General features: G+C 49.3%; 1 protein-coding gene across 1 annotated transcript in view; it reads right to left on the reverse strand.

Moving 5' to 3' along the window:
• The window catches only part of BOC (BOC cell adhesion associated, oncogene regulated), an 82,550-nt gene that overhangs the window by 15,569 nt on the left and 40,885 nt on the right, over positions 1-26,096 (reverse strand). The window contains 7 exon segments of the mRNA XM_034789358.1: positions 1,852-2,141; positions 2,754-3,026; positions 3,845-4,138; positions 4,663-4,806; positions 5,513-5,659; positions 20,486-20,764; positions 22,028-22,184. Of these exon segments, the coding sequence (XP_034645249.1) occupies positions 1,852-2,141; positions 2,754-3,026; positions 3,845-4,138; positions 4,663-4,806; positions 5,513-5,659; positions 20,486-20,764; positions 22,028-22,112 (1,512 nt within the window). The 5' untranslated portion in view covers positions 22,113-22,184.

Raw genomic sequence — 26,096 nt, forward strand, 5'->3', positions numbered from 1 at the left:
AGATGGAAAGACTCAATGATCCAAAGGTTTTATCCCCTCTCTCTATTAGATCTTGTGTTGATATCTCACATCTTTATTTTAAATGGCTGTTTAAAGAGACATGGTTAGTTTACGCCCCAGATTTCAGTTTTGTTTAGGAAAAAAGCAAGGATGTTCTCAGGGGTTATAAAGTCTTATACTAGAAATGGTTTCATGAAATTAACCATTTCTGGGGAAATAGACACTTTTTTAATATATATGTCAGGGATCGGCAACCTTTCAGAAGTGGTGTGCCGAGTCTTCATTTATTCACTCTAATTTAAGGTTTCGTGTGCCGGTAATACATTTTAATGTTTTTAGAAGGTCTCTTTCTATAAGTTTATAATATATAACTAAACTATTGTTGTATGTAAAGTAAATAAGATTTTTAAAACGTTTAAGAAACTTAATTTAAAATTAAATTAAAATGCAGAGCCCCCCGGACTGGTGGCCAGGACCTGGGCAGTGTGAGTGCCACTGAAAATCGGCTCGTGTGCCACCTTCGGCACGCATGCCATAGGTTGCCTACCCCGATATATGTAATTGAAATTTGAAATCCTCCAAATACAACAGAATTGGAGTGTGTTAGAACCGGAAATCTGTATCAGTTTTCTGTCCGTGATGAAGGAAATGCAACAAGTAAATGAATAGCAGCAGTAAATTACAAAAAAATACCCCCAACATTCTAACTTATTAAAACTAAGAAGGAATTTTTTAATTAAAAAAAAAAAAAAAAAAAAAAAAGTAGAATTTTTATCTTGTCTTGACAGTGTCCCAACATTTTCAAGTGGCTGTCGGATTTTGGACTCTGTAGTTTTTGACACCTCCCCCCAAAAATGAAGCACCTTAGCCCAACGGGCCCTATCAAAATTTATGGCCCAGAGTTGAACTTGCACAAACATAAGGAACATGTATATTTGCATTTCGAACAGGAGTTGTGTTTCAGGATGAAAATTTGAGGTTCATCATTCTGAATATTAATTAACACTTATAACCTGGTGTGTTAAAATAACATTCCAGGGTGCAAGTGGTGGAAATTTTTCTCTGGCCTATCAGTCTGAAAGTCCCAGCAATGATTCACACCAGGAGGAGCAGCATCATGAGTGATTAGGTTGGTCAAAGACATTTTGTGATGTTACAAGGGGTTAATCCCTGAAACAAGGCAAGGATAGTTACCAGAGCAATAACACTTCACCCCACACCACCAGGTAGTTTGTGTGCTCACCACCTTGTCACGTATTGGCTTCCAGGAGAAATCCTAGAAAAACAGGTAGTTTGGGACATTCCCTGAAGATTTAGGATTATTAGGACAGCTACCATACCTGTCAGCATAGCAATCCTGCACATCATATCCCAGCCTTGCTATTTGTTAGACAGCACCATTTAGTTAGTGGGGGATTGGGGTGGATGCATTTAACGTTGTTGGGTTTTGCAAATGAAAAGGAACTGTAATTTTGTTGCCTGCATTCTGTACCTTTAAATTATTATTTAATGTTTTATATTACCATAGCACCCAGGAGCTGCAGATGAGTGCTCTCTGGCTTTGCAGTCAGTTGTCACTGGGTGATTTGGCTCAGGCACAGGACGTTACAGAGCAAGTCAATGTGCACTCTTCCCTAGAGACTTAGTTTCAGAAACTTAGGACATCCCAGCAACAAAAGCAGAAAGAAACCAAATGTCACAGGTAAGGCGCATCTGATTGCAAGGGTGAGTGACTGCCCCCATGAGGTGAGTGGCTGCACTTGGAATGCACTGTTATTTAACTGCACAGCCCAGTCACAAATTCACCTACAGAACATCAGTGATGGAAACATGGAAGCAGCATGGTGGTACCTTGCGATGCTTCACAGTGTAGTAAAGGATGGGGGCCCTGCCATCATGTCGTGGTCTCCACACCAGCTCGTAGCAGTCCGTCTTGGACGTCCTGGGAGAACTGAGGATGATGGGCGCCTCGGCCGGAGACACATGCACTCTGTTAGTCATGCACTGGAGAGATGCTTCCAGCGCAGTAGGCTTAGGCCTTTGCAGCATGGCTTTCTCCTTCAGAGCCTTGTCGCTGGACGGTGGCGTGGGGGACTGAGCTGAGCCCAACCTGGAGTCTTGCCATGGCTTCATAGTTGATCCTGAAATACGAGTTGGGGGTGGAGGGAGAGGGGGCAGACAGAACAAATGCCATTTTAAATCACCAGTAAATGCAGAGATAGTAGGAAGCTACCTAAATTCTCCTGCTAGCCCTGGTGCCATGAACCTTAGAGGAACCATATCCAAGCTTCTCACGAGGTGTTAGGCTGCTGCATCCATTTCACTTTGTCTGAACGACATATAACTATAACACACCCCTCCATCTCTCCCGCAATAACAATGGGGCACATGGACACTGGGGGCTGATTGCAGAGAGGGCAGCTTCCTAGCACTTTGTAGCACCTCTTACCACAGACAGGCCCAATGGGGCCCACCCCTTCCTGTCATGATAAAACTCAAAGGAGACAAGGGGCACTTGTAACATAGCCAGCTCCTACACTAGGATCTCCATGTCTTCTAGTGAGAAGCCAGCTGGGGGTGTCCTAGCAATTTGGAGGTAAGCTGCTAGACGAGCAGGACAGCTGAAACGCAAGCAGGACAGAAAGGAGGTATCAGCCCTTTCATACTCCAGTCATTTATTTGTACATTAGCCCCTTGAATTAAAGCACCGATGTCTGCGGAAAGGTAACTTGTGAACTCTACTGAAGACTCACCAGGCTGGGCGGTCCTAAGGTGCACCATGGCTTGTGCACTGCCAACTTCATTCTCTGCCACGCACTGATATATCCCGTCATCCTCAGGCCCCACACTCATCACCCGCAGGGCCTTACGGGACAGCCGGAACCGGTGGTTGGAGGAGAGAGGCACGGCATTGCGCAGCCACATGACCGAGGGCAGGGGGTTCCCTCGCACCTCGCAGGTGAACTTTGCACTCTGACCCCAGGGGATGATCTGCTGGGACAGCTCCATGGTGACCTCAGGAGGTTCTGTAGGGTAAAAACCATGAAACAACAACTTGCTTTAGCTCTAGCAGAGAGCACAGCACTACCATGATTGGTCATTCGCTTCTAGCGGAGAGAGGGGTTGGAAAACCGAGCCTCAACCAAGAAAAGTCCTCCTCCTTGATGGGGTCCCCCAGGGATCCACCCTGTCGCCGCTCCTCTCCAGTCTCCACAGGAGATCGCTCAGCGAGGTGGTGAGATGCCACACGTCCAGTGTCAACAGTGTGTCAATGATACACAGCTGTGTATCCCATTTTCCCCCAGTGCCACTACAAGGGTGTCCTGATGCCTACAGGAGACCAGCGCCTGGATGAAATACAGCTGGCTCAAACCAAATCCATTCAAGTCCCAGCTAATGCCTGTCGGAAGGGGGAAATGCTTTGCGGAATTATCTGGGACTTATCTTCCTAAACGTTCTTCCCTCAAATGGAGCCTCCTTATCCAGAGACTCTGAAGTCCGCTAGGGTTCCTTCGCATGCAGATTTCAATGTACCTGGAAAGCGCTAGATACTACACTAATGGGTGCTATAGAGTACCCAAAAGCAGAAATATAAATAATGGGAGATGGGATTCCCCACCTTAGACTCACAGTGGAACCTGTGGGTGAAAGGGGCAGGTGATGGGGTCCTCAGGGGCAAATCCATCACCTCACACTAAAACGGACGCTAAAGATGCCAGCAAGGAGGGTGGGTTCACTTCACATTATAATGGAGGTGGGGTGGATATTTCTCCCTGAAACAGGCGCTAGGAGAAAGCCCGGGCTTTATCTGGGGAGACGGGAGGAAAGCTGCAGTACTACTCACCAAACACCTGAACGTTATAGAATATGAACACGGCTCCAGCCTCGCCCACCCCATTGTCAGCCATGCAGCTGTAGGTGCCGGAGTCTTCCTCGCTGGTGGCGTCGATCAGCAGGTTGCTGAGCAGGAAGCGGGTCTTGTTGTAGCCAGAAATACTGGAGCCGTTCTTGGCCCAGGTGACCCGGGGAGGCGGGATCCCGCTAGCCACACATTCCAGGATGAGGCTTTGACCTTTGATGACGATGATGGTCTGAGCCTCCGGGGGATAGATTATCCGTGCCGCCTCTGCTGTGGAGCCTGGTGAGGTGGGAGAAGAAAAAGAATAAGACACCACAGCTCCTACGAATGGGAACAGTGCCTTGTACAGAGCACTGACCTGGGGCAGCGGCACCCCAAGAAGACTCGTTTCCTCCGGACAATAGGACAGACGGACGCACCAGGCAGGCTGAGAAACTTGGTAGTTCTTATGTGACCAATGTGCAGAGGACCCAGTCAAGCAGTGGCGTTCAAACCCTTGCTCCCAAGTCTAAATGCTCCTCAGAGGGTATAACAATTCCACGGGGTAGACGCATGCACATGCAGCACAGAGAACAGACCTCTCGACCTTCTACTGTGAAAACTACAGCCCTCCACCATCTGCTGCAAAGGAAGTTTTCCAGGAGCGAATCCTGGCAGTCCATACATAAAGCTACAATAATAGAACACAGAGGCTGCAAAAGTAAACACTCAACAGTCAAGAGGTGCCAAAGATAACATCGCACACACAAAGAGGGATGGGTTGGAGGCCAGGAACCCAAAATGTTTATAGGGAGGCATCTTACGTCGCACGCGGAGTCTGTCACTGGAGACGGAGGTTTTCACTTCCTGGGTCACGGGGTTGTAGGCAGCACATTTGTACGTTCCTTCATCCTCCTGGCTGGCATTGACTATCTGAAGGTTCCCAGACGGCATGATCAGGTAGTTGTCTGTAAGGGAAAAGAAGAGAGGACCTTTCTCTGTGAGGAGCTATTCTATTAGCCAGATAACATCTCAGCAGTAGGTTTCAAACATGCCTGGGCAAAGGGAAGGGAGACGGTGGGCAAAGAGGAGGGAAAGAGAGCTGGATAATCAACATCACAAGCATGGTTCTCCTGGAAATAAACTGATTCAGTCTCAGAATCGGGATAAGGAGAGAACTTATTTGGGGAGAAGGGAAATGAACAGACCTTCTGGTGAAGCTGAAGTGTCACAAGTACAGATGGGCTCAAGTGGTAACGTTCAGACCTAGATTTCTGAACCCTTGGGAAGTTTTTAGGGGTTCAGAGATGGGGCTTTGGTTCTGACCCATCTCACGGGGGCGAATAATTCATTTTAACAAAATTAAACTTAGGATTTATTCAACTCAGGCCCTCTCCTTTTTCTGTTTGCAAATTGTTGTTGAGCCTGGCTCCCTCAGGCACGGCTGCCTGGGGACATCACAGAGGCCAGGCAGTGGCTCAGAAAGGAGCAGCTGTGGGGGAGACATACATTAGGCAGTGGGCAGAGAGGGCTTATTCTCTGCAAGACTGGAGAGCTAGAGGGAAGGGTAAAGGCAGAGCCAGCGGATATGGAGACGTGACAGAGCTCACTGGGACAGAAGCATGGGGTAGCAAAGAGAGTAGAGGGACCCTCCTGTCCCTGAATGCAGCTCACCTCTGGAGGCCTCCAGCCACTCCTGTTTCACACTATAGCGCACTTGGGCTTTGGGGTGGCTTTCAGGCAGGTCACATGCAATCACAGCTGTGTTCCCTTCATCCACTTCAATCACATGCTGGCCATCAAATTTGAAGTCTTTGATCTCTGTTAAGAGGACAGTAACAGTAAGTCTTAGCACTGGGGTGGGAAATTCAGGAGTTAATGGAAAGGAGTAAAAAAAAAAAAACACCCTAACAACCTGAGGTACATTCAGTACATAAACTTGTAATTCAGCTAGATTCCAAAGCTGGACTAAAGCACACAATGGGGAACAAGACAATGCATATAGCTAACACTAGGCCCTTCTGTCCTAGGACTTCAAAGAGCTTTACAAATATTGGATTTGGCTTCCTGACACCCCCATGGAGCAGGTCTTCCATGTCCATACAGATTAGGCTGGCTTAGTGCACAAAGCTAGTCACGCTCTGGATCTTGGGTTTGGCGCGAAGAGTATCCTCTTCCTGATGTCTGACCTTTACCACCTCAGGTTTGGAGTCAGGACCCAGTTTAGTGCATCTTGGCAATGGATGGTACTGAAGGGGTGCCCTCGGCGATGAGTGGGACTGGGCTGGTGTCAGAACGCTGCTCCTTTCTATCACCTAATAGCTCCAAAAAGGGCTCATCAAGAAACTTTGTGAATAAACTGCTCCTGGGATGTGTATGAACATGAGAAATCCCAGCCCTAAAAGGTAACTTACTGAGCAACTGAAAATTGAGATTCAAAAGGTAAGTGCCATTTCAAACATAACTGTAGCCATGCTACCCAGAAGCTACCACAAACATTGTGAGCTGAGTCCGTGCAGACAGGGTTCAAAGGCTGGGTAATACAGAAGAGAGGATTACATCATGACCCTTTGACTTCGCCTGAACACCTGAAATATGGTTAGAAAATGATATCCCCTTCTGATAAGTGGGGAGGACGGTCTTGAACTAGAAAATGTGGGGGCTGTGAGTATTAATTCATTAATGTCTGTGAGGTGTTCTCAGATCCTCGGATGGAAGGTGCTGGAAATGGGTAAAAATATTTGCTGCCCAGATCTTCCTCCTCTGGATTCAGTTCTACCCCTAATTATGCATTCACTGCTCCTACTGACTTCACTAGGAACTTGCTGGGGTGCATCTGGGGGAAGAATTGTACAACTGTGAAAAACTCAAACTGGGTTCTGGGTTCTCTCTCACCTCACATGTCCTCAGTGCCATTTCCATCTCCGGACAGCTGGTGTACACCAAATCGGGGGTGGGAGTGGGGCAAAGCTTGCTTAGCTGATACCAGGGAAAGACAAAGAGCAGGATCAAGTGTGACGGTTACTATGGACAATGCTTTCTGGATCTAAACTAACTGTTCAGCCCCTGGATAATATGGTGATGAATGCTATGCATCCTCCCATGCTATACATCCCAAACAGATGTATTAGACCAGTGGCTCTCAACTTTTCCAGACTACTGTGCCCCTTTCAGGAGTCTGATTTGGCTTGCGTACCCCCAAGTTTCACCTCACTTAAAAACTACTTGCTTAGAAAATGAGACATAAAAATACAAAAGCGTCACAGCACACTGTTACTGAGAAATTGCTTATGTTCTCACTTTTACCATATAGTTATAAATCAATTGGAATATAAATACTGTTCTCACATTTCAGTGTCTAGTATATAGAACAGTATAAACAAGTCATTGTCTGTATGAAATTTGAGTTTATACTGACTTTGCTAGTGCTTTTTATGTAGCTTATCATAAAACTAGGCAAATATCTGGATGAGTACCCACTGGACGACCTGATTGAGAACCACTGGTTTAGACAGATGAGAGTATAGGAATAGATAGATAGATTCAAGAGATTTAGAAGGCAAACTTTGGGAGTAGAGGGGGGAAAAAAAGATCATAGTATTTCAACTCACAGACTTGAAAGATTTGCTCTGGAAGCAAATGGAGAAGAATTAATATGGAACAGGAAGTAAAAAGTCATTTTCAGAGTCCACTTTTGTGACCACAGCCACCACTTCAAACTCTTCCACTGCCTGAATACTAAGCATCTCCACATAGGGAATTCTTGCTCGAGTCAAACACTCGACAGTCACAAGCTGGTTTACCACTAGATTATTATTGTGTCCTAAGGTTCCCCCACCCCCAGTTTGTTTGGGGAGCTGTTGGAGGGGATGGTGGGAGGGAGGTCACAGAAAAAAATAGAAGGGAATTATTGGTCTCTATAAAAATTAAAATGAGTTTAAAAGATACCGGAGAAGGAGAAAGGCTCTAACGACTGGCTACGAACCGAACTTTGGCCAAGTTCCTTTGTCTGCTGACCCAGTTACCTACACCATGCCCTGAACACACACCACGTTCCTGGGGGGCTAAAAAAAACCCAACAGAGAGAGAATGAGAGTACCAGACAAAGAGGAACAGATCAGGTTTCAGAAGGGAAGGCATTTGACGTGACACCTGCCTGCTGGTACATTTGAGAAATCCATTAGGAGAGAATGTTTTGACAGAGCTGTTCACCGCCCCCACCCCCACCCGCCAGCCCAGTCCTCCACCTTCCTTCTCCCCTGCTGTCTACATTCTTCCAGCTGCACTTCTCAACCAACTCCACATGAGGCAAAGAGTTAGAGGCCATAATGGAAACACTGCAAGGACTCTCTGCTAGTCTTTATGAGCTGACTGACCCCTTCTCATCAGAACCTGCTCCTCCACCACCCTGCACAGCTGACCCTTCCTGCAAAAGTTCAGTGACCTCAGAGACACACCAGCTGGACCATTGCCTCGCCATGGACATGTCTCTGTAAGGAGACTTGAGGACTCAGATGAACTCAGTATGAACCCTCTACACTTTGCTCCCATTAGGGGTGGGGATGGAGAACAGGAAAGTCTCTCTCTATTTTTTAATACTACTCAGAAGAGTCGGAGCAGATACCAAGGTGAAATGGCCTGAGTCAGGTAGCTCTTCAAGTCTCCGCTAGCCACTCAGAAGCTGAGAGCAGCAATGAAGCTGGGTTTAAGACAATTCCAATCCCAGACTGGTAGTGGCAGAATTGCCAGACCCACAATATCAAAGACCAGAAGATAAACCAAAATAAACCCAGGAGACCTATTTCCAAACCCATTCCTGGTGCAGATGCTCCTGTAGCCTATATGTGCATTATAACATAGTAGCATTGGGAGCCAGTGCATCTCAACTCACTTATAGGGCAGGGAAATGCATCTACTATAGCCCTTACACCAAGTTCGGGAACCAACCTGTTTGAAAGTGCTTTAAACAAAGTTCTAGCTAACCTGGTTCCTGGTAACAGTTTGACTAGCCAGTGTGGATGAAATCAACCCATGTTTAGAAAGCATGCTCCGACCAACCGCAAGTAAACTAGAACATGGCTCTTCTAGCAAATGTTTGCAAGTGTTTCCTGAGTCCTGCAAACCCAGCTCACAGGAATGTTAAAGAGATGAACATTTATTTCAGGAATTTGGTCTCAGCAGCTGCTTTGGGGTGATGCTATGTCTTTGCATTGGCACACTAGGTCAAGCAGGTAATGGCATTGTGTTTTGAGGATCCTGCATCTTCAGCACCTTGCTGCAATATGCTGTGACATTGCAACAATACTCAAAGTTGCATCTTCCTTAGCATGACCTAGCATTGATACACTTCTTCAGAGTGGCATGACCCTGCATTGAAATGAGACCACATTGCCTCTTCAAAGCATAATGTAACAGCAACACAGTATGACCTACACCACCACAACTTTGCGCAGAAGCGTGCCACTATCACAAACACAACTATTTTGTTCCTTGGAACCAATACAAAGCAAGGCCCGCACAGCCTCAGGCAGCTCAGAGAGCAGGGATCAGAAGAGCTCGTGGATCGCAGACTACACATGACCTTCCCTTGGCAGACCGGGAGAGTGGAAAAATGTGTTTTCATTCTCTGGGATTTATACCAGCTCTCCAACAGCAAAGACAACTCTGGCTCCAAGGTTCTCCCACCCACAGTCCTGGAAAAGTGACATGAAATGTCTCAAAACAGACTTTCTGATTAAAGCAAGATTCTTTTTAATTTTAAATAAAAACCAGCTCCCTTGGCAATGTGCTGAAAAACCTTCCCAAATGTAAAACGTATTAGTTGTCAGGCACGTTGTTTGGAGACGGTTCTAGTGCCCAGATTCGAGAAGCGGGGGGGTGAGGAGGGAGAAAGGAGGGAGAAGGTTGAAAAGAGAAGGAGAGGTTTAGCAATGTCATAAAAATGATTTGCAGCGAACATGCTCAAGACTTCAAGAATTTCCTGGCATCATTCAATTAAAAATAATAACAATAAAAAGCAGGAATAAGAGTGAACTTCAGAAATGTGATTAATCCTTTAAGACAAGCAGAGAAGGGGAGCCATGTTTCCACTGAGTATTAAAGCCAGATGAAGGTTAACTCTTAACATGCAGCACATTCTGTTCCTCTGATAATAAATGTTACCCTTGGGGAGGGGAAGGGTGCTGGGTGTTTTCTCCTCTGACATTTGATCCAGGGATTAAACAGGAAGAGACACAAACAGAAGGGGGTGGAGAAAAGGAGAGAAGCAGAAGTCTGCCTGCCCATATCACACATACTTCTCTGATCATCAAAATATAAACGAGCATCAGGAAAATTAATGTGCACCCTGGTGGTCTGAATTAATCACGGCCAAATTACAATCTCAGAGCCAAGGCCCAGGCTCCAGCAGTGCTGGCAGGGGTTTATAGACCCAGAAGAGGAGAGAGGCCTAGGAGCCAGTGAGCTTGGAGAAAGAACAGACCAACACCTCAGATGAGAGCACCTCACCAGTGAACATAGTTCTTTAGGACATGGAAAATAACGACGAGATTTCTGCAATTTGAGACAGTGTTTCAGATACTGAGCTGGGTGTGTAGAGCAGTAGCGTAGCTAGGGGGGAGCGGGGCCTCGATTGCTCTCCCACTGAGCACAAGTGGCACCTTTTCAATTTCTTGGTGCCTTTTTAATTTTTACTCACCCGGCGGCGCTTTTACTGATGGGACGGCGCTCCAGCACTTCTACGGCGGGTCCTTCGCTCTCTCCGGGTGTGTTCGGCGGCACTGAAGGACCCACCGCCGAAGTGCCGCCAAAGACCCGGAGTGCCGCCCCGTCAGTAAAAGCGCTGCTGAGTGAGTAAAAGTGCCGCAGCGGGTGGTGCCTTTTTTTGTGATCGTTTCCAATGTTCCTTCCACCTGAGTACGCCACTAGTATAGAGGGGAAGGATCGTCCTGAGGTTAACACACAGATCTCAGAGTCGGGGCTCCTGGGGTTTATGGTTGCTTGTGCCACCCACTCGGTGTGTGGCCTTCAATGAGTCGCTTTGCTTTTCTGTGCTTCATTTGCCCTCATCTTTAAAGCAGGGATATCATCTCCCTTCCACACGGGAGGGTGCAGAGCTAAAGGCCGGTGAGACTGGCAAGTAGGACACTGCACCCCATATTCTGCAGTGATATTATTAGGATATGATTATGGCATAATGATGATGCATTTTGTACAAGACAGGTCATGTGAGGTATCATTGGAAAAGTTAGGAGTTGCTGAATATGATTATCCTGTTTGTATGCATGTATCATTTTTTGTATCTAAAGTTAGGAATATTGACTATGTATCTGTATTTCAATCGTGCTTACTCTGGGTGACACCCACAACTAGCCTTTCTAGTGCAACAATGAAGAAGCCAAACAGTGCTGATGGCCCATCAGCAAAGACAATGGACCCTGGAAGAACTTAACCGTCCTGAGAACACTCCACACAGCCTGTAAGTAACAGCTGCTATGACTCAGCAAGGTATGCAAGGGCATGTGACCAGGCCACTTGTCTCTGGACTCCATCTTGGGATGTCAGTGTTTTTCCACAAACTGATTTGGGACAAAAAGGTTCCCGCCTTATGCTAAAGCTATATAAGACAGGGAATGACATCATCTGTGGTTCTGCACTCCCCACAAAAGAGGACTCCTGAAAACACCTGAGAAACAAAGACTGGACTGGTGGAAGTGCTGGATCCAGGCGAAAGGGATTTTCTAGCCTGTGTATGAAAGACCTGGGGTTCCAAGCTATAAACCAAGTACAGCCTATCCCTTAAGAATCTGGAAGCCTGCTGGTAACATCTCTCATAGTGAGAAACTACTAATTCATATGCAGTCTACCTAGTATGTTAAGCTTAGTGTGCATTTTTGTTTATTTGCTTTGATCTGTTTGCTATCACTTAAAATCTATCTTTTGTAGTTAATAAACTTGCTTTTGCTTTATCTAAACCAGTGAGTGAAATGCATGGGAAATCGTAGCTCAAGGGGCAAAGGCTGTTGCCTTTTCCTCTCCACATTGGGGGGTGGGGGGAGAGGGTGGCGCAAACTCTATGAGTTTACACTGTACAAATCCCTGTGCAGTGCCAGACAGTATAATTCTGGGTTTATACTCCAGGGGAGGTGCATGCCTGGGGAGCTGAGAGTTACCTTGGCTGTAGCCCTTCTATTATTGATTCATGCTGTAGCTGGTCAGAAAGCCTGTATGTAACTGCAGCTGGGTGTGTCCCTACCTGGGTGAATGCTGGAGGAAGCGTAGGACCGGGAGCGAGTCTGCAGCTTGTCACAGCAGCACAGTGAGAGAGGGGGCCCAGGCTGGTGGGTCAGAGGGCTCAGTGGTACCCCAGTTCCAGGTGGCACCCCAGGGGGGAACCTGTCACAGGATGGTCTTGAGGTTAACACACAGGTCTCAGAGTCGGGTATTCCTGGGGTTTATGGTTTCTTGTGCCACCCACTTGGTGTGCAGCCTTCAATGAGTCGCTTTGCTTTTCTGTGCTTCATTTGCCCTCATCTGTAAAGCGGGGATAATATCTCCCTGCCGCACGGGAGAGTGCAGAGCCAAAGGCCGGTGAGACGGGCAAGTGTCAGTGGGGCCTTCCACCCCCAGACCTCCAGGAGTACCACCCTTTGATATCACAACAGCTACTCTGCCAGTCCAGGGAAGAGGGGGACCACCGCCCCTTCCTCCCTTCATCTCTCAGCCCAACAGCCTGGTCTCCGGGGGAGCTGAGGGTGAGGAAGTGGGTGAGAGTGGAGAGAGCCAAGAGCAGTGATGGGGAGGCAGTGGGGAGCCATGGCAAGCAGAGAAAGGAGAGAGGCACCAAGAGAGGAAGAGAAGGGAACGATAAGGAACTTAAAGCACAGGACACAGAATATATTATTTTGACTAATTGGTTATTCAAAAGTTTAATGCCAGATTGTTCCCGTAAATGTCCACCCCCCACAAATAATGTTTAGTTGTATTTGTAAATGGCTTCTACCCAGGCCTCTGGAGTTCAAACCTGCCTCCCCTGGGGTACGTTTGCCCGTGCGCACTCACAACCTACATACAAACAGGTCTGGCAAACAGAGGGGCAGTGTGGTCGTATCTGGGCTGAGGTGCTGCTGCAAAGATAGTGCCAGTACTACCGCACCTACCCAGCCTGGCCGGGTGTCACATGAGCCGGAGGGACCCCAAGGACTCCTTTCTGCAGGCAGGTGAGATGGGGAATTTTGAGACCAGCAGAAGCTGCGGGTGACAGCTTCTCCCCAACACTCACTGACCGTCTGTATTTGGCTCTGCTCCCCACATCCAGCCAGCTCCTACCTGCCTCACCAGCTTTCCTATCCCCAAATCCCATGCTAGACCCTACCACTGCTCTATTCCCCTACTCACTGTCGTTGCCCATTAAAATTCACTGGGGAGCTGCGATAGCCCAATTCATCACTGTCCATGAAGTGCTTTGAGACCATCAGATGGAGGGCACTGGGGATGGCTGAGCTCCAACTGTGCTGAAGCCACTGTTTTAAGAAAAATGGGGGCAGCTCTTGTTCTCTTTAGGATGGGCTGTGGACAGAGAGAGAAAGCCAGCCTCTGTCTGTGCGTGTGCGCTCATGCCCCTGCCAGCACGGCAATGGGCAGGGCGAAGAATCATCCTAGGACTAGTAGGAGAGCCCTCGTTTGGAGGAACTAAGGCCCTTGGGTACTACAGCAAGGGGGGCAGGTAAGTACATGGACTAGACAGATCAAATCGGATCAGACACAAGTGGGAGATCCATGTGGAACTAAAAAGTACAGGCCCCAAGGGCTTGAGCCTTCCCTACTGCCTTCACGCCAGAAGTGGAGAAGGGTCACTGAGGGAAGTAGGGCCTCTGAGAACAGGAAATGGCAAGGACTGAGGCTCCTCCAGTACAAAGTGGGGAGGGGGGTTAGTTATTCCTCACTAATCCCCATTTTGGCTGCCAGAGCCCCATGGGGTTAGAGCTCTCCTCCTGCACTAAGCCATGTTCCAGTTGTCGGCCTCCTCCCTGTGAGGAGTAACGGACGCAGCCCTCTCCGAGTGCCACGGCGAGACGTGCACAATCCCATTCTCCCCACCTCCTTCATGCATTCCTGTCCTCTCAGAGTCACCCCCTGCCCCCAGCAGCAGTGGTCAGATCCCCTTCAAACAGCTCCTCACGTGCACACCCCTCATTGTATGCTAGCATCCCATCACGTCCCCCCCACCCCCCCAAACCCCCAGACCACATTCCAAGCTTGGTTCCGTGCTACATCACAACCAACGTGCCATGTCTCCGTGGCAGACGCCCCTCCCTGCTGGTGACTGACTCAGGAAGCGCCACCTGTGTTTTCATTCCCCCCCCCCTCACGCCACCCCAGGCCTTGTAGCCAGAGGCAAGGCAAGTGAGCAAATGCTTTTTCAAGATGGAGATGAAGTTCCCCCTCCATTGCGTCAGGGGAGTCATCAGCTGAGAGGTCCAGCCAGAAGGAAAATGTATTGGTTTTTCTTTAGAAGACAGCTGCAAATTCCTAAGGGACTCCAAACATGCCCCAGAACAGGGGTCACAGCCCACTGGCACTTTGCAACAACACCAGGCTTGCTCCCATGTGCTTAGCCAACGCTGAGGGCTGCTCTGCTACTTTCGTTTCTAGAAGCTGAAAGGGCATGAAGGAATGACCCTCTCTGGTCCTAGAATGTTTCCAATATGTATGTCCAGCCGCCTCCCTGCCCCAAAAAAAGCACTCCTCTGTCTCCTCTTCCATTGCAACCAGGTGATTTGACAAAGAGAAAACCCAGTTTAGTATATTCCTCGCCTCCCACAAGTGCTTATCTGAAGAGGGCGGGGAGGGGGGGCAAGAGTTCCTAAGATGATAAGAAAAGGGATGTAAGTAGCAAAGTAGCTCAGCATGCACTGATTGGGCATTCAACAGGCATGTAATTGCCACTTGCCTCCATTTGGTATTCAGTAGGATCAAATTCAGCCCTGGCATGAATAGGTGCAACTCCAGTTGAAGTCCCCACGAGCTGCTCCAGCTTACACCAGTACTGTCTTTGACCTTTGTGTTAGTGGCTTTTCCTGCTACATCCCGCTCATCAGTCTTTTTGTGTAAGTTACGCTCATTTTGTGTGCCTGCTGAATAGTGCACGGTCCATTGCTTTGCCATTTCCATCCACTCACTCTCATCCAGCAAAGCACGTTTCAGTTCAAGCGTGCAAGCAATCCCATTGGCTTCCACAGGGCTACTTGCATGCTTAAAGTTCAACATGTGCTTAAAGTCTTCTGTTGATGACTAATCTTCAGCAACATGTAACTTTTACCACTGTTGTCGTCCCTCCCAAAGCATTCCATGGGAGTCACACCCACTTAGTGCAGAGTGCACTTCATTCTTAGGAGACTACAAGAAAAAGGGGCTTGGAAGGGGGGCTGGGTGTGATGGCAAAGAGAAGAAACAGACTATATTCCTACACCCAGCGCTGTGCTATATATTTTAAAGTCAGGCAGCCTTTACAGAGTCTCATTCCATCCTTCAGCCCCTGTGGCCATGCACCGCCCCTTTTAGAATGCCCTGGATTCCAATCACTCTCAACATAAGGGCTAGGACCTGGAACAGCCCAAGGGACTGGGAATCGGATATGGAGCCTCTCTAGATGTCCTATTCCAATGCAGCTTAGGCTGGTAGTGATCAAGGTCATTACCATCTGTTCTATGCACTGAGCTGGTGTTTCCGGGGGGGTAGGGAGGAAGAGAAGGAGGCGTCACTCCAGTTCCAATAAGTTATCCTTCTAGTACCCCAGCCGCATACACCCAGAAAGCATCTGCACCGTGTCTGAAGACTTGAACTGAACACTGGCGAAGTGATCCTTGTTCTGTTGCTTTAAGAACTCCACCTCCATCCCCTTCACAAATCTCTCCCTTCCTGGGGGCTATAAAACTATAGCCAGCTTTACCTCTACTGCTGGAATTAACTGCTAGTCTCAATCAGTCCTCTGAGTTAGCCTGATCAGAGATCAGCTCAGGTGTGCCAATCAGCCATGTACCCCGAAAAGTGCTGCTCCTTGCTTGTCTCTTTCATGTCCCACCCTCAGTTCCATCTTCTCCCCCTTCCATCCGGGGCTCTTCCCAAGGTGGGTCTGTTCCAGGGCTCCCCACTTCTCTGCCCCCCAGTGGGTTTCACTCTGTCCATTCTCATGGCTTCCTCTGCCCAAAGACAGCAGGGATCATGGTGGGAGCTGCCCACTTAGCCATGTGCCAAGATGATAAGACCATAAGAATGGCCATACTGGGCCAGACCAAAGGTTCATGTAGCCCAGTATCCTGTCTTCCGACAGTGGCCAATGCCAGGTGCCCCAGAGAGTGATCCAGCAGGCCCAGCAGCTTCCCTGCACGGCGCTGAAACTCGATGGTGTGGGAAGAAGACATGAGTTCTCAGGGGACAAGCCATGAAGCACAGAGGGCTCCACAATGGGTTACTGTCTCTCACTTATTTAACCCACCTTCTCCATCAGTTCACAAGACCCTTCAATGGCATTAATAACCATCCCCCTATTGGTGGGAACAAAGCCCACTAAGCCCTCACCCTCCTTCTGCAACTCATCTGATCCTCCTAGCTCCGCTCAGTGGCAAGATACTTGTGGCGATGGGGAGGTCTCACTCATCCTCCCCCTTCCCTGATTCCAGCTCAGTGGCTCAGGCCAAGTACCATTTATCTACCTGATCTCTACACCTCGTGTCAGGCCTGGTAACTGCTGTTATTAATATTCAGTCACACTGGCAGGCCTGTGCTAACTGGAAGCCCCAGGCATAACAATTCACCCCAAGTTCTCTCTGGCTTGGTGGGGGTGAGGGCAGGGATGGAGTATACCTGGGCCTGAATCAACACCAGGCCAACTTCTGGGGCCCACTACAGCACTGGACGTGGTTATAGCTGGAGTCTGTTCCAGGGAGGATGGTGGGGACTTCCTGCACATTAGCAGCTCGATCACAGCCTCGGCAAAGGATGCCTGTCTCCCCCTCAGTCACCAGAGCCGGAGGGGGAAGGCAGCACCCAGGTAAACTGAACGACGATGGCTTTGTCCAAGCAACGACATTTAAGAGAGGCCTGAAAGCAAACAACCGTACTAAGGAGCGTGCGTGCACTGTTCTCCTAAATACAAACCATGCCCTCGGTAATTCCATCCACCTCTCCGCTCCCCTCCTGGGCCAGTCCACCGGCAAAACACAGCCCCCATTCTGCTCTGGAATGTGTTCTCCAAAACTTCATCTAAGTGCAAAGCCCAGGCCAAATCCCCCGATGGCTTCAACCCAATGATGGCCCCCTCCCACCCAGCCTCCAAGAGCAAGAACTGCTGTTCCACTCCACTCTCCCGCTCCTTCTCCTCCTACCCAGCCCGGCCTAAACATTTCACTTCTGATTAATGTCTTGATGACAAGCCAATAGTTCTTGGCTTTAACACAAAGCCGGCCCCCGTTTTGCACAAACATCTTCTCTCCTTCAATTTCTTAGACATATCCCCTTCCCCAGCAACCTCCCTGCCTCCTCTCAGGACCAACTGAGGGAGTTTACGAAGGAGCTCTGTCCATTGGGTATTACGGATAATGGCAATCTCCTCATAGACACGCTCTGTCACAAGTGTTACCTCTGAACGCCCCTCCCCCCAGCGTCAGCATCTCAAGAAGACCATGTCCCCGCCTCAGTTAGGGTTACCAACTTTCTAATTGCACAAAACTGAACACCCTAGCCCCGCCCCTTCCACAAGGCCCCGCCCCCCACTCACTACATTCCTCCTCCCTCAGTGGCTTGCTCTCCCCATCCTCACTCACTTTCACTGGGCTGGGGCAGGGGATTGGGGTGCAGGAGGAGGCTCCAGGCTAGGGGGTGGGGTCGAGGGATTTAGAGTGTGGGAGGAGGCTGCAGGTTGAGGCAGGGGGTTGCGGTGTGGGAGCGGGTGAGGGCTCTGGGGTGGGGCCAGGGATGAGAGGGTTGGGGTACAGAAAAGGGCTCCAAACTGGGGGATGGAGCTGAGGAATTTGCAGTGTGGGAGGGGGCTGCGGGTTGAGGCACAGAGTTGGGGTTCAAGATGGGGTACGGGCTCTGGGCTGGGGGTTCGGGCTCTGGAGGAGGGGATGAAGGGTTTGGATGCAGGAGGGGGCTCCAGGCTGGGGCTGAGGGATTCGGCGTGCAAGAAGGGGCTGCGGGTTGAGGCAAGTGGTTGGGGTTCAGGAGGGGGTACGGGCTCTGGGCTGGGGGTGCGGGCTCTGGGCTGGGGCCGTGGATGAGGGGTTTAAGATGCAGGAGGGGGCTCCAGGTTGGGGGCACAGGCTTACCTTGGGCAGCTCCCGGTCAGCAGCGCAGCGGGGGCTAAGACAGGCTCCCTACCTGTCCTGGCACCGCGCTGAGCCCTGGAAACAGCCAGCAGGTCCGGCTCTTATGTTGGGGGGGGGGAGGGCAGGGGGCTCCATGTGCCTCTCTTGCCCACAGCCACGGCCCCCCCATCTCCCATTGGCTGCAGTTCCCAGCCAATAGGACTGCAGAGCTGGTACTCGGGGCAGGGGCAGCACACTGAGCCACATGGCCTCCCCGCCTAGGAGCCGAACCTGCTGGCTGCTTCCAGGGCACAGCGCGGTGCCAGGACAGGTAGGAACTAGCCTGCCTTAGCCCTGCAGTGCCACCAACTGGACTTTTAACGGCCCGGTCGGCGGTGCTGACCAGAACCACCAGGGTCCCTTTTTGACTGGGCGTTCCGGTGGAAAACCGGACACCTGGCAACCCTAACCTCAATACAAGGTGCATTCGGGGATGGGGTGGCTTCAAGATACCAACATGAGTGCCTCCCCTGCGCAGGGTGTACCCCAAACTGAGTGTGCTGCCCCAGTCGAGACGCACCCCTAACTCAACACACTCTTTGACCTGAGCGTAGATCCCAGCCTGAAACAAGAACGCCCGTCGGAGATGTGTCCCCCATCACATTTACCAGGGTTCGTTTTGGGGCATTTCCATCGCTGACCAATTTTTAAATCAAGCTTCAAAGTTATTTTAAAAGATCCGCTGTGGGAATTATGTGGGAGAAGTTCTCTGGCCTGTGTTATGCAGGAGGTCGGACTAAATGGTCACAATGGTCCTTTCTGGCCTTGGAGTCTGTGAATCTTTTTCCTACAAGACAAACTCAAATATGAGGGTAGCCCCCGGAGAGGAGATATACCCTGAGGTACTAGCACAGCCCCACAGCGTGACACATGGACCAAAATTAACGTGGCTCCGTGATCTCAGGTCTCCCCAACCCAACCAGCCCCGATACAAGACCCGACCCTCAATACAAACAACGCAGCAACGTGAGTCAGAAATGCCCCTTGGAAAGGAAAGCACACCCCAACATAATATTAGACACTCGGGTGTGAACAAGGGCACCTCGAAGCCTCCCTTAGAGAGACAAGCCTTGATACAAAATGCATCCGAGTATGATCATGCCCCCCACGCCCCCAATAAATGAATCTACTTCTCCCACAACATGAGAGGAGCTCAAAGAAGAGCCCGGACCCCCACCCCTGTTGGCTGTACGCAAGCACCGCCTCTCAAACAATACAATAGCACCCCTCTGAGCCCTTCCTCTCTCCGGCCTGGAATAGCAGAGTTTCCTTTTAATCTGAAGGAGACAATCCCAAGGCCTCTCTTCCGTTCTCCTGAGCATTTGTTGGGGTTGTATTGGTTATTTACCTCACCCCTTCCTTTCTCTCCTCCTTTACCCCTCCTTCTGTGGGTGATCTTAACTCTTCCATAGGACACCAGAAGGGACAGCTTTTGAGAGCTTCATAATAGTGGGGCTTAAGAGAAACCTTCCATGTGACCAACCAAAGCACTGATCCATGGTGCAGCTGTGACGGCCAACACGCTAGGAATTGAACCGGGGACCTCCTGTTGAAAATGCAGGGCTACCGTAACTTGAGCTAAGAGCACAGCTCCTTAGGTGAGAACTTTAACAGACTCCTCCTCTGTGGATCGGGTACAGGTGGTGACAGGTAACACACACAGATCAGTAAGTTACACAGTCCAAGAGGTGATGTGGCTTGCAGTGTCCTATAACATAGCCCACAGCTATACTCACCCTGCGACTGCAGGGTGGAGAGAGAGATTCCAGGAGTTTTTTTGTTGATATAGTCTCAACCAAGAAGTCAGATGCCATGAGGATACCTAGGTGCCTTAGAAAAGCCTAAGAGTGATACCGTGAGACACAGGAAGAGAACCAGGCAGATGGAGAAATATAAATCACTTAATCTATCTCAAGTGCAGACATAGGTACAGGTAAATATTACGTTATTCGTTGGTTTATGTAGTTACCCTTAGAAGGTATCATGATATGAGCTTGCAGTCTATCATGTACAAGGATCGCTTTGCCTATTGCCAAGGTAGAACACGGCAGGCCTGTGTGTCAAAGATGCTACAAAACACCCCAGGCCAAGGAACTACTCCAGAAGCTTCGGATCACACTGGGGATCCCAGCATGAGCAGGGGTGCCTGGTGGCACCATGGGATCAGCCTGTCCCACTGTGTCTCAGAGGCTGCCAATCCCTCAAATGGAGGTCCAACCAATGAGAAGGATCAAATGCAGAGTAGGGGATAGGAGAAGACAAAAAAAAAAAAACTACTCACTGGCTAAAGTCACTGTGGCTGGGACGCTGGCAACAACTCCCTCCGGCATGCGGGCGATGCACTGGTACCGGCCCACAGTGTGGTTGTTGAGAGCCATGATGATGAGCTTCCCCAGCTCAATGTGGATCCCCAGCGCCTCATCCGACCCCACCAGCTCCTTCCCATTCAGCCTCCAGGTAACGTTGACTTTCGGGGGCTCTACCACACACCCCAGGCTCACCAAGCCACCATACTTTTGGACGGTGGAAGCAGGTTGGACGGTGACCTGAAGAGATTCACCTGCATGGTGGGGGCGAGGACAAGATATCCACATGAGCATCAGCACAGAGAAGAGCAGAGGGAGATCTCCTCCACTGTCACACTACACACCCTGTGCCACTCTCCTCATGCAGAGCAAGTCTTGGAACTGTACAATGACTAGGTCTCAAGTAGAGAGAGGTCCAAGCTGGAAAGTCCAGCTCTGGATTTTGAACACCCCAAAGCTTAAGTGTGTGTTTGGATCCAGGGATTTGGTTTGGTCCATCATAAAGCTGGGGCCATAATTCTGCTCTCAAAGCCTCTGGGTAATTCAGAGTTCTGGTTCAGACCCCCATCTCTACTGAGGCTGCTGCAGTGGCTAAGAATGAGACGGAGAAGCTCTTCTGCTTAGGGAAAACAGACTACTTGAAAAACCTGAGCTCCTAGAGAGCTGCTTAGCTTCCAGGAGAAGGACACAGAGGAACTGGGTATTCAAAGCGTGCAGGAGGCAGGCTAGGCTTGTCCAGGCATTGGAGCAAAGGTAGATTAAAGACTACACTGGGGCCAGAGCCACCAAAATTTTGCCTGCTCACGAAACATGCTGTCCCCTGTGGACAGCCACTCACCCTGGCTGAGCTACAGACATGCAACTCCTGATCCCTCCTCTCCTGGGCTCATTTTGATGTGGTTTGAGCTGTGGGCAGTACACTGAACCGCATGGTTTATCTCCTTTTTGCTGGATCCTATGCTGGCCATAAGTGGTCAGGCAGCAGGAATCTGCTGTGTACTGCGCATTCGGCAAGTGCAGAACTGGAGCCCACTGATCTCAAGGGCCCTTTCTGAACCCTCCCCTGCACTGGGGCAGGTTTCCAGAAGGAAAGGCAGCCTGGAGCTCTCACTTGTCACACAACTTCTTGAGTGCTGGAGACCCTCCCCAGCCCCTGTGACATGTTTCTCCACTGCCACCGATCATCAAGGAATGGCAAGAAGGAGCAGGTTGTATGGGAGTGGCTATCTGGACTGTGGATACTATAATCATCCCAAAATGGGAATGGATTGTTCGACCAGGTGAGCAGAAGGGGGATCCCCTTCAGCGGTGGGCACTGTCCGTTAGGTTAATGAAGCAGTGGGGTCAATAACGCCTCCTGCAGCCTGTGTGTGGGGTGGGACGGGGGGAGAACGTCCCATTAGGACGGGGTGGGGCTGATCCCTTTGAGATGGAAGCAGGGTCCATTCCTTGGAGACCTTAAGGGCCTGCGGTTATTTCAAGGCAGAGTATAAAAATGGGTAAGGAGTAAAACTCACCCAAATTAGCAAAGCAGCCAGCAGCTGCTAGGATCAGGCAGGCGACGGCAGCCATTGGTCTCTTCCTTCCCGGGGTCATTGTCATCCCATGCAGCGCAGCCTGGGGCAGAAGGACCTAGGCGGGGCTCCCATAAGCCGCCTCAGGGCCTGTGGCTTCCTGCGGATGACAGGAGGGAGATGATCAAACATGATTCTCAGATGCTTTTTCCTCAACCAGCCCTCCCCAGTCTCTATAGAGAGGAGCCCACAAGCCCCAGTGATGGCTGAGACTGAAGGCCCGAGAGGGTGGACAGAGGTAGGTATATGTGTAGTGCCTCCTTCTCCAACTCCCCACCCTGGGAAGTGGAGGATACCGTAGGCACCTCTGGTTTCATTGCCTCCCTACAGGGACTCTTTACAGGACGAAGGATGCAAGCCAATGCCCTGCGCTGCTCCAGTACCACCTAACCTCCTTAGGGGAGCAGTAGTAGCATAAGGGTCATACGAATAACCACACTTCTCTAGCACTTTCCACCAGAAGAGTCACTCAAAGCGCTATACAAACTTTAATGAAGCTTCACAAAAGCCCTGGGTATTATCACCCTCGTTTCCTAGAGAGAGAGAGAGAAACTCTGGCACAGGGAGTTTAAGGATATAATTTTCAGGGGTATACTGATCAGCAGCTCCCATCGACTTCAACTGCAATAGTGTATGTTCAGCACTTCCGTAAGCCTGGCCCTAAGTGACCGGTCCAAAGTCACACAGCTGGTCAGCCATTGCATCAAGTCTCAGGTATATACAAAATCTCCCAAGGGAGGACACATCCTCAGCTCCCTGTAGAAGTCTACACACACCCCAGGTCAAATTACACCCACTGAACACTGTGCTAGGCTATCAGTGTACAAGATACCTCTTTCAGGAGCAAAGCAAACATTGCCAGCTAAGTGCCGCTTAAGAAGTTAGTTTGCCAAATGCTGTTGCCTCCCTCCATGGCTGTGGATATAAGACAGCATTTTGGTTTACATGCTGGGAAAAGCAGCGAAGGGGCCCACACATGCTCTTTGGAAACGACATTTATCACATGGAGAAATTGTTATGTCATCCCTGGATCTATGTCTCCAGTTCCAATTCATAGAGATTTCCCCATTTGATGCACATTTCAGGTTTGAAGGAATCCAACACTGAAAGGAGAAAAGTTGGGCCAAACAGCTCGGAGTGCTGGCTAGGTTTGCATCCCAGCAAACTTCACGCGATTTGGATTCAGAACATCACAGCACTGCTTGCAAGAGTCACAAATTTCAGACACCCTTGTGATGAACCTAATCTGAATTTGGAATGAACCCCCAATAAATAAGCAGTGTAGGGTGGCTCCAGGGTTTTGTTGCCAACAGCATTCCACCCAGCTCTGCTCAGGGAAACCTTGCATGTCAAACCAAGATCACCTGCAATCAAAGGCAAAGGATTTAAAGAAAGGAGACATTCCTCCTGTATGATGTGGGGATATGTGCAAGGGGTTTGAGTACTAATTGTAGCACTTCTTAGCACAGGAAATCGCCAGCTGGACCGTGCTGCTTAGAAGTGTTAATTACTGGCACCAGCTGGCTGGCTGGTCCCCTTGTTTGTAGTGTCAGAGGAGAAGCCAAAGACAGACTAGACCATGGAGGCCAACAAGGGAGACTATTAGTACTAAAAGAAATCTAAATTTTTTTTGCCATCGGAAGAGCCGCATTATCAGCTGTCGAATTGCTACTGGCATCCTCCTGGTGTCTGGATTCTGCAAAGCAGTGCTATCTCCCTAGGCTTTTACACCACAGTCATCACTCCCGCAGCCTATGCTGAGCTTAGCACACACATGCGGCATGTCCATTTCAATTAAAGGGAAAAGAAAAGAAAATTATACCATGAATGCTTCAGGCATGAGGCCTGGCAACATCAGATCTCTAACAGAGGGGGTTCCTGAGCTAGGACTGGAGATGTCACGCTCCAGGGTGCTTACAGGCCAAGAAATGCCGGGTGTGTATTTGTGTATGCCATGCTTGGTGGGATGGGGTTGCGAAGTGGGTAAGGGCTGAGATAGAAGGTATCCTTCAGGCAATTCAAAAGAAAGGGCTTTTCTGCAGATCTTGCCATTGATGAATTCAACCTCTACAAGCCAATCCAAGCTTCCTCCCTCCAGTTCACACATCATAAATAAATACATAGCAAATGGAATATATGGATGCCTTCCAACTGGATGAGTTCCATGGGTAGATGACATTCTTTTTCAATTCCTATCTTAAACTATTGTGCAGTGTTGAGGTGTGTTGTTAAACAGCTGCCACATTCCACCTCAGAGTGGCTGCTTTTCCGAAGTGGGTGTAGTGATAGAGTGTAGCGTGCTATGGGATCACTCTTAATTAATTTGGTGTATAAATATATCAGGCCAGATTCTCATTTTGCCTTTTTGTCACTCCCGCAATATAAAGAGTCCTCAAAGTAGATGTAACTATAATACATTTCTATTGCAAATAATTTACACCCACTTTCAGGCTTGTTTACACTACCAGATTTGTGTGAAGAAGGCTTAGCATAAATTAGAATCAGCCCCCTTACTTATCAGTATCTATATAATAACATGCTCACTTTGTCTGTCCCACAATGTCCTCTACAGCAGTGTTTCTCAACGACCTGTCTGTGGTCCAGCGCCAGTCCCTCAGATCTCTCGGACACACTTTAGGAAGGCAGCAAACCAGTCCCTGGTATCAAAAAGGTTGAGAAGCTCTGGTCTACACAGGACACACTGCCAGACCAGCCCAAGTGGGTGTGTTCACATTGCCCTCAAGTTGCTCATGGCAGATTTAAGCTCTTCAACTATTACACAAATTCCCACTCACTTTTATTTTATCAAAGGACTTCATTATCTGAAACCTCAGGAAATTGCCAGCTACAGTTCTGAGATCTATTGAACACGTGTGATCACCCGCAGATTGCAGTGGTGGGAAGGATATGCCAGGCTGGTCAGGAGATTGTGCCCTTCTCTGTCCAACAAGGACCATACCGCTGTGATCCAGGCCTTTGTTACCTCCAGGAAAGACAATTACATCTTTCTTTACCCGGGTGTGAGCATGAGCGTCACACAGAAGCTACCACCCATTTAGCACGGTCATTGTGAGCACTTCACTTCAGCGCTCCACTCGCTCTGCTGGCACTCTCTTCACTTCCAGGTTGAACTGAAAGCCTTGGTCCTAATCTACCAAGACATACATGAGCTAAGGCCTGCCTCAGGGACTACCTCACTATAGCTGTGACTCTCAAAGACTCTCAGCTCCACGTGATAATGCAGCAGAAGAGGCCAGGTTCAGTCCCTAGCAGTGTTGGGATTCTCTATGGCCTATGGATTCTCCATGCCAGCTGTGCAGCCCCCTCCTAGAGGAGTGCAGACAGAGACAAGCTGGCCAGAATTTACACCAAGATGTAAATCCCATTTCTATACCATGATCATCAGCATACAATGAAGCTGAGAAAGGAAGGATGATACAGTAGCAAGGGCATCCAGTAGCTAGTAGCTCACAGGTTCAATTCCCTGTTCTGTCACAGATTTCCTTGGCAAGTCACCTAGTTTTTCTCAGCCCCATTTCACCATCTATACAATGGAGGTAATGGCTCTCCCTACCTCAGAGGGAGGTTGTGAAGATAAACGCAATACAGACTGTGGAGATGTTCAGCTACTACAGCAGTGAGGGCCATATAAGAACCTACACAGAATAAGTCATTGAGGCACATGAAAATGGCAAGAGGGAAGAGGAATGAGAGAAGGTAGGGAAAAAGCAAATGCCAGCCTCAGATTGGGGAGAGACACCGAAAGAATCTAATTAAGACCTGCATAATAAATTGATATGTACAATATGATACCGCAGTGATGGGTGCTTTGCAGATACCACAGAGAGATGAGGTAAAGTCACTCTTTAGTGACTGCATCAGACAGAGGATATAAGACCTAATACCATTACACATGGGAAGCTCCATAGGATACTAGTTAGAAAATGATATTGACTATTTCCCATCCTCCTTATCCTCCCATGCCCCCACAGCCAAGGAGTAACAACTTGTC

The sequence above is a fragment of the Trachemys scripta genome, chromosome 1 (assembly GCF_013100865.1).
Source record: "Trachemys scripta elegans isolate TJP31775 chromosome 1, CAS_Tse_1.0, whole genome shotgun sequence".
In the NCBI taxonomy this organism is placed as follows: Eukaryota; Metazoa; Chordata; order Testudines; family Emydidae; genus Trachemys; species Trachemys scripta.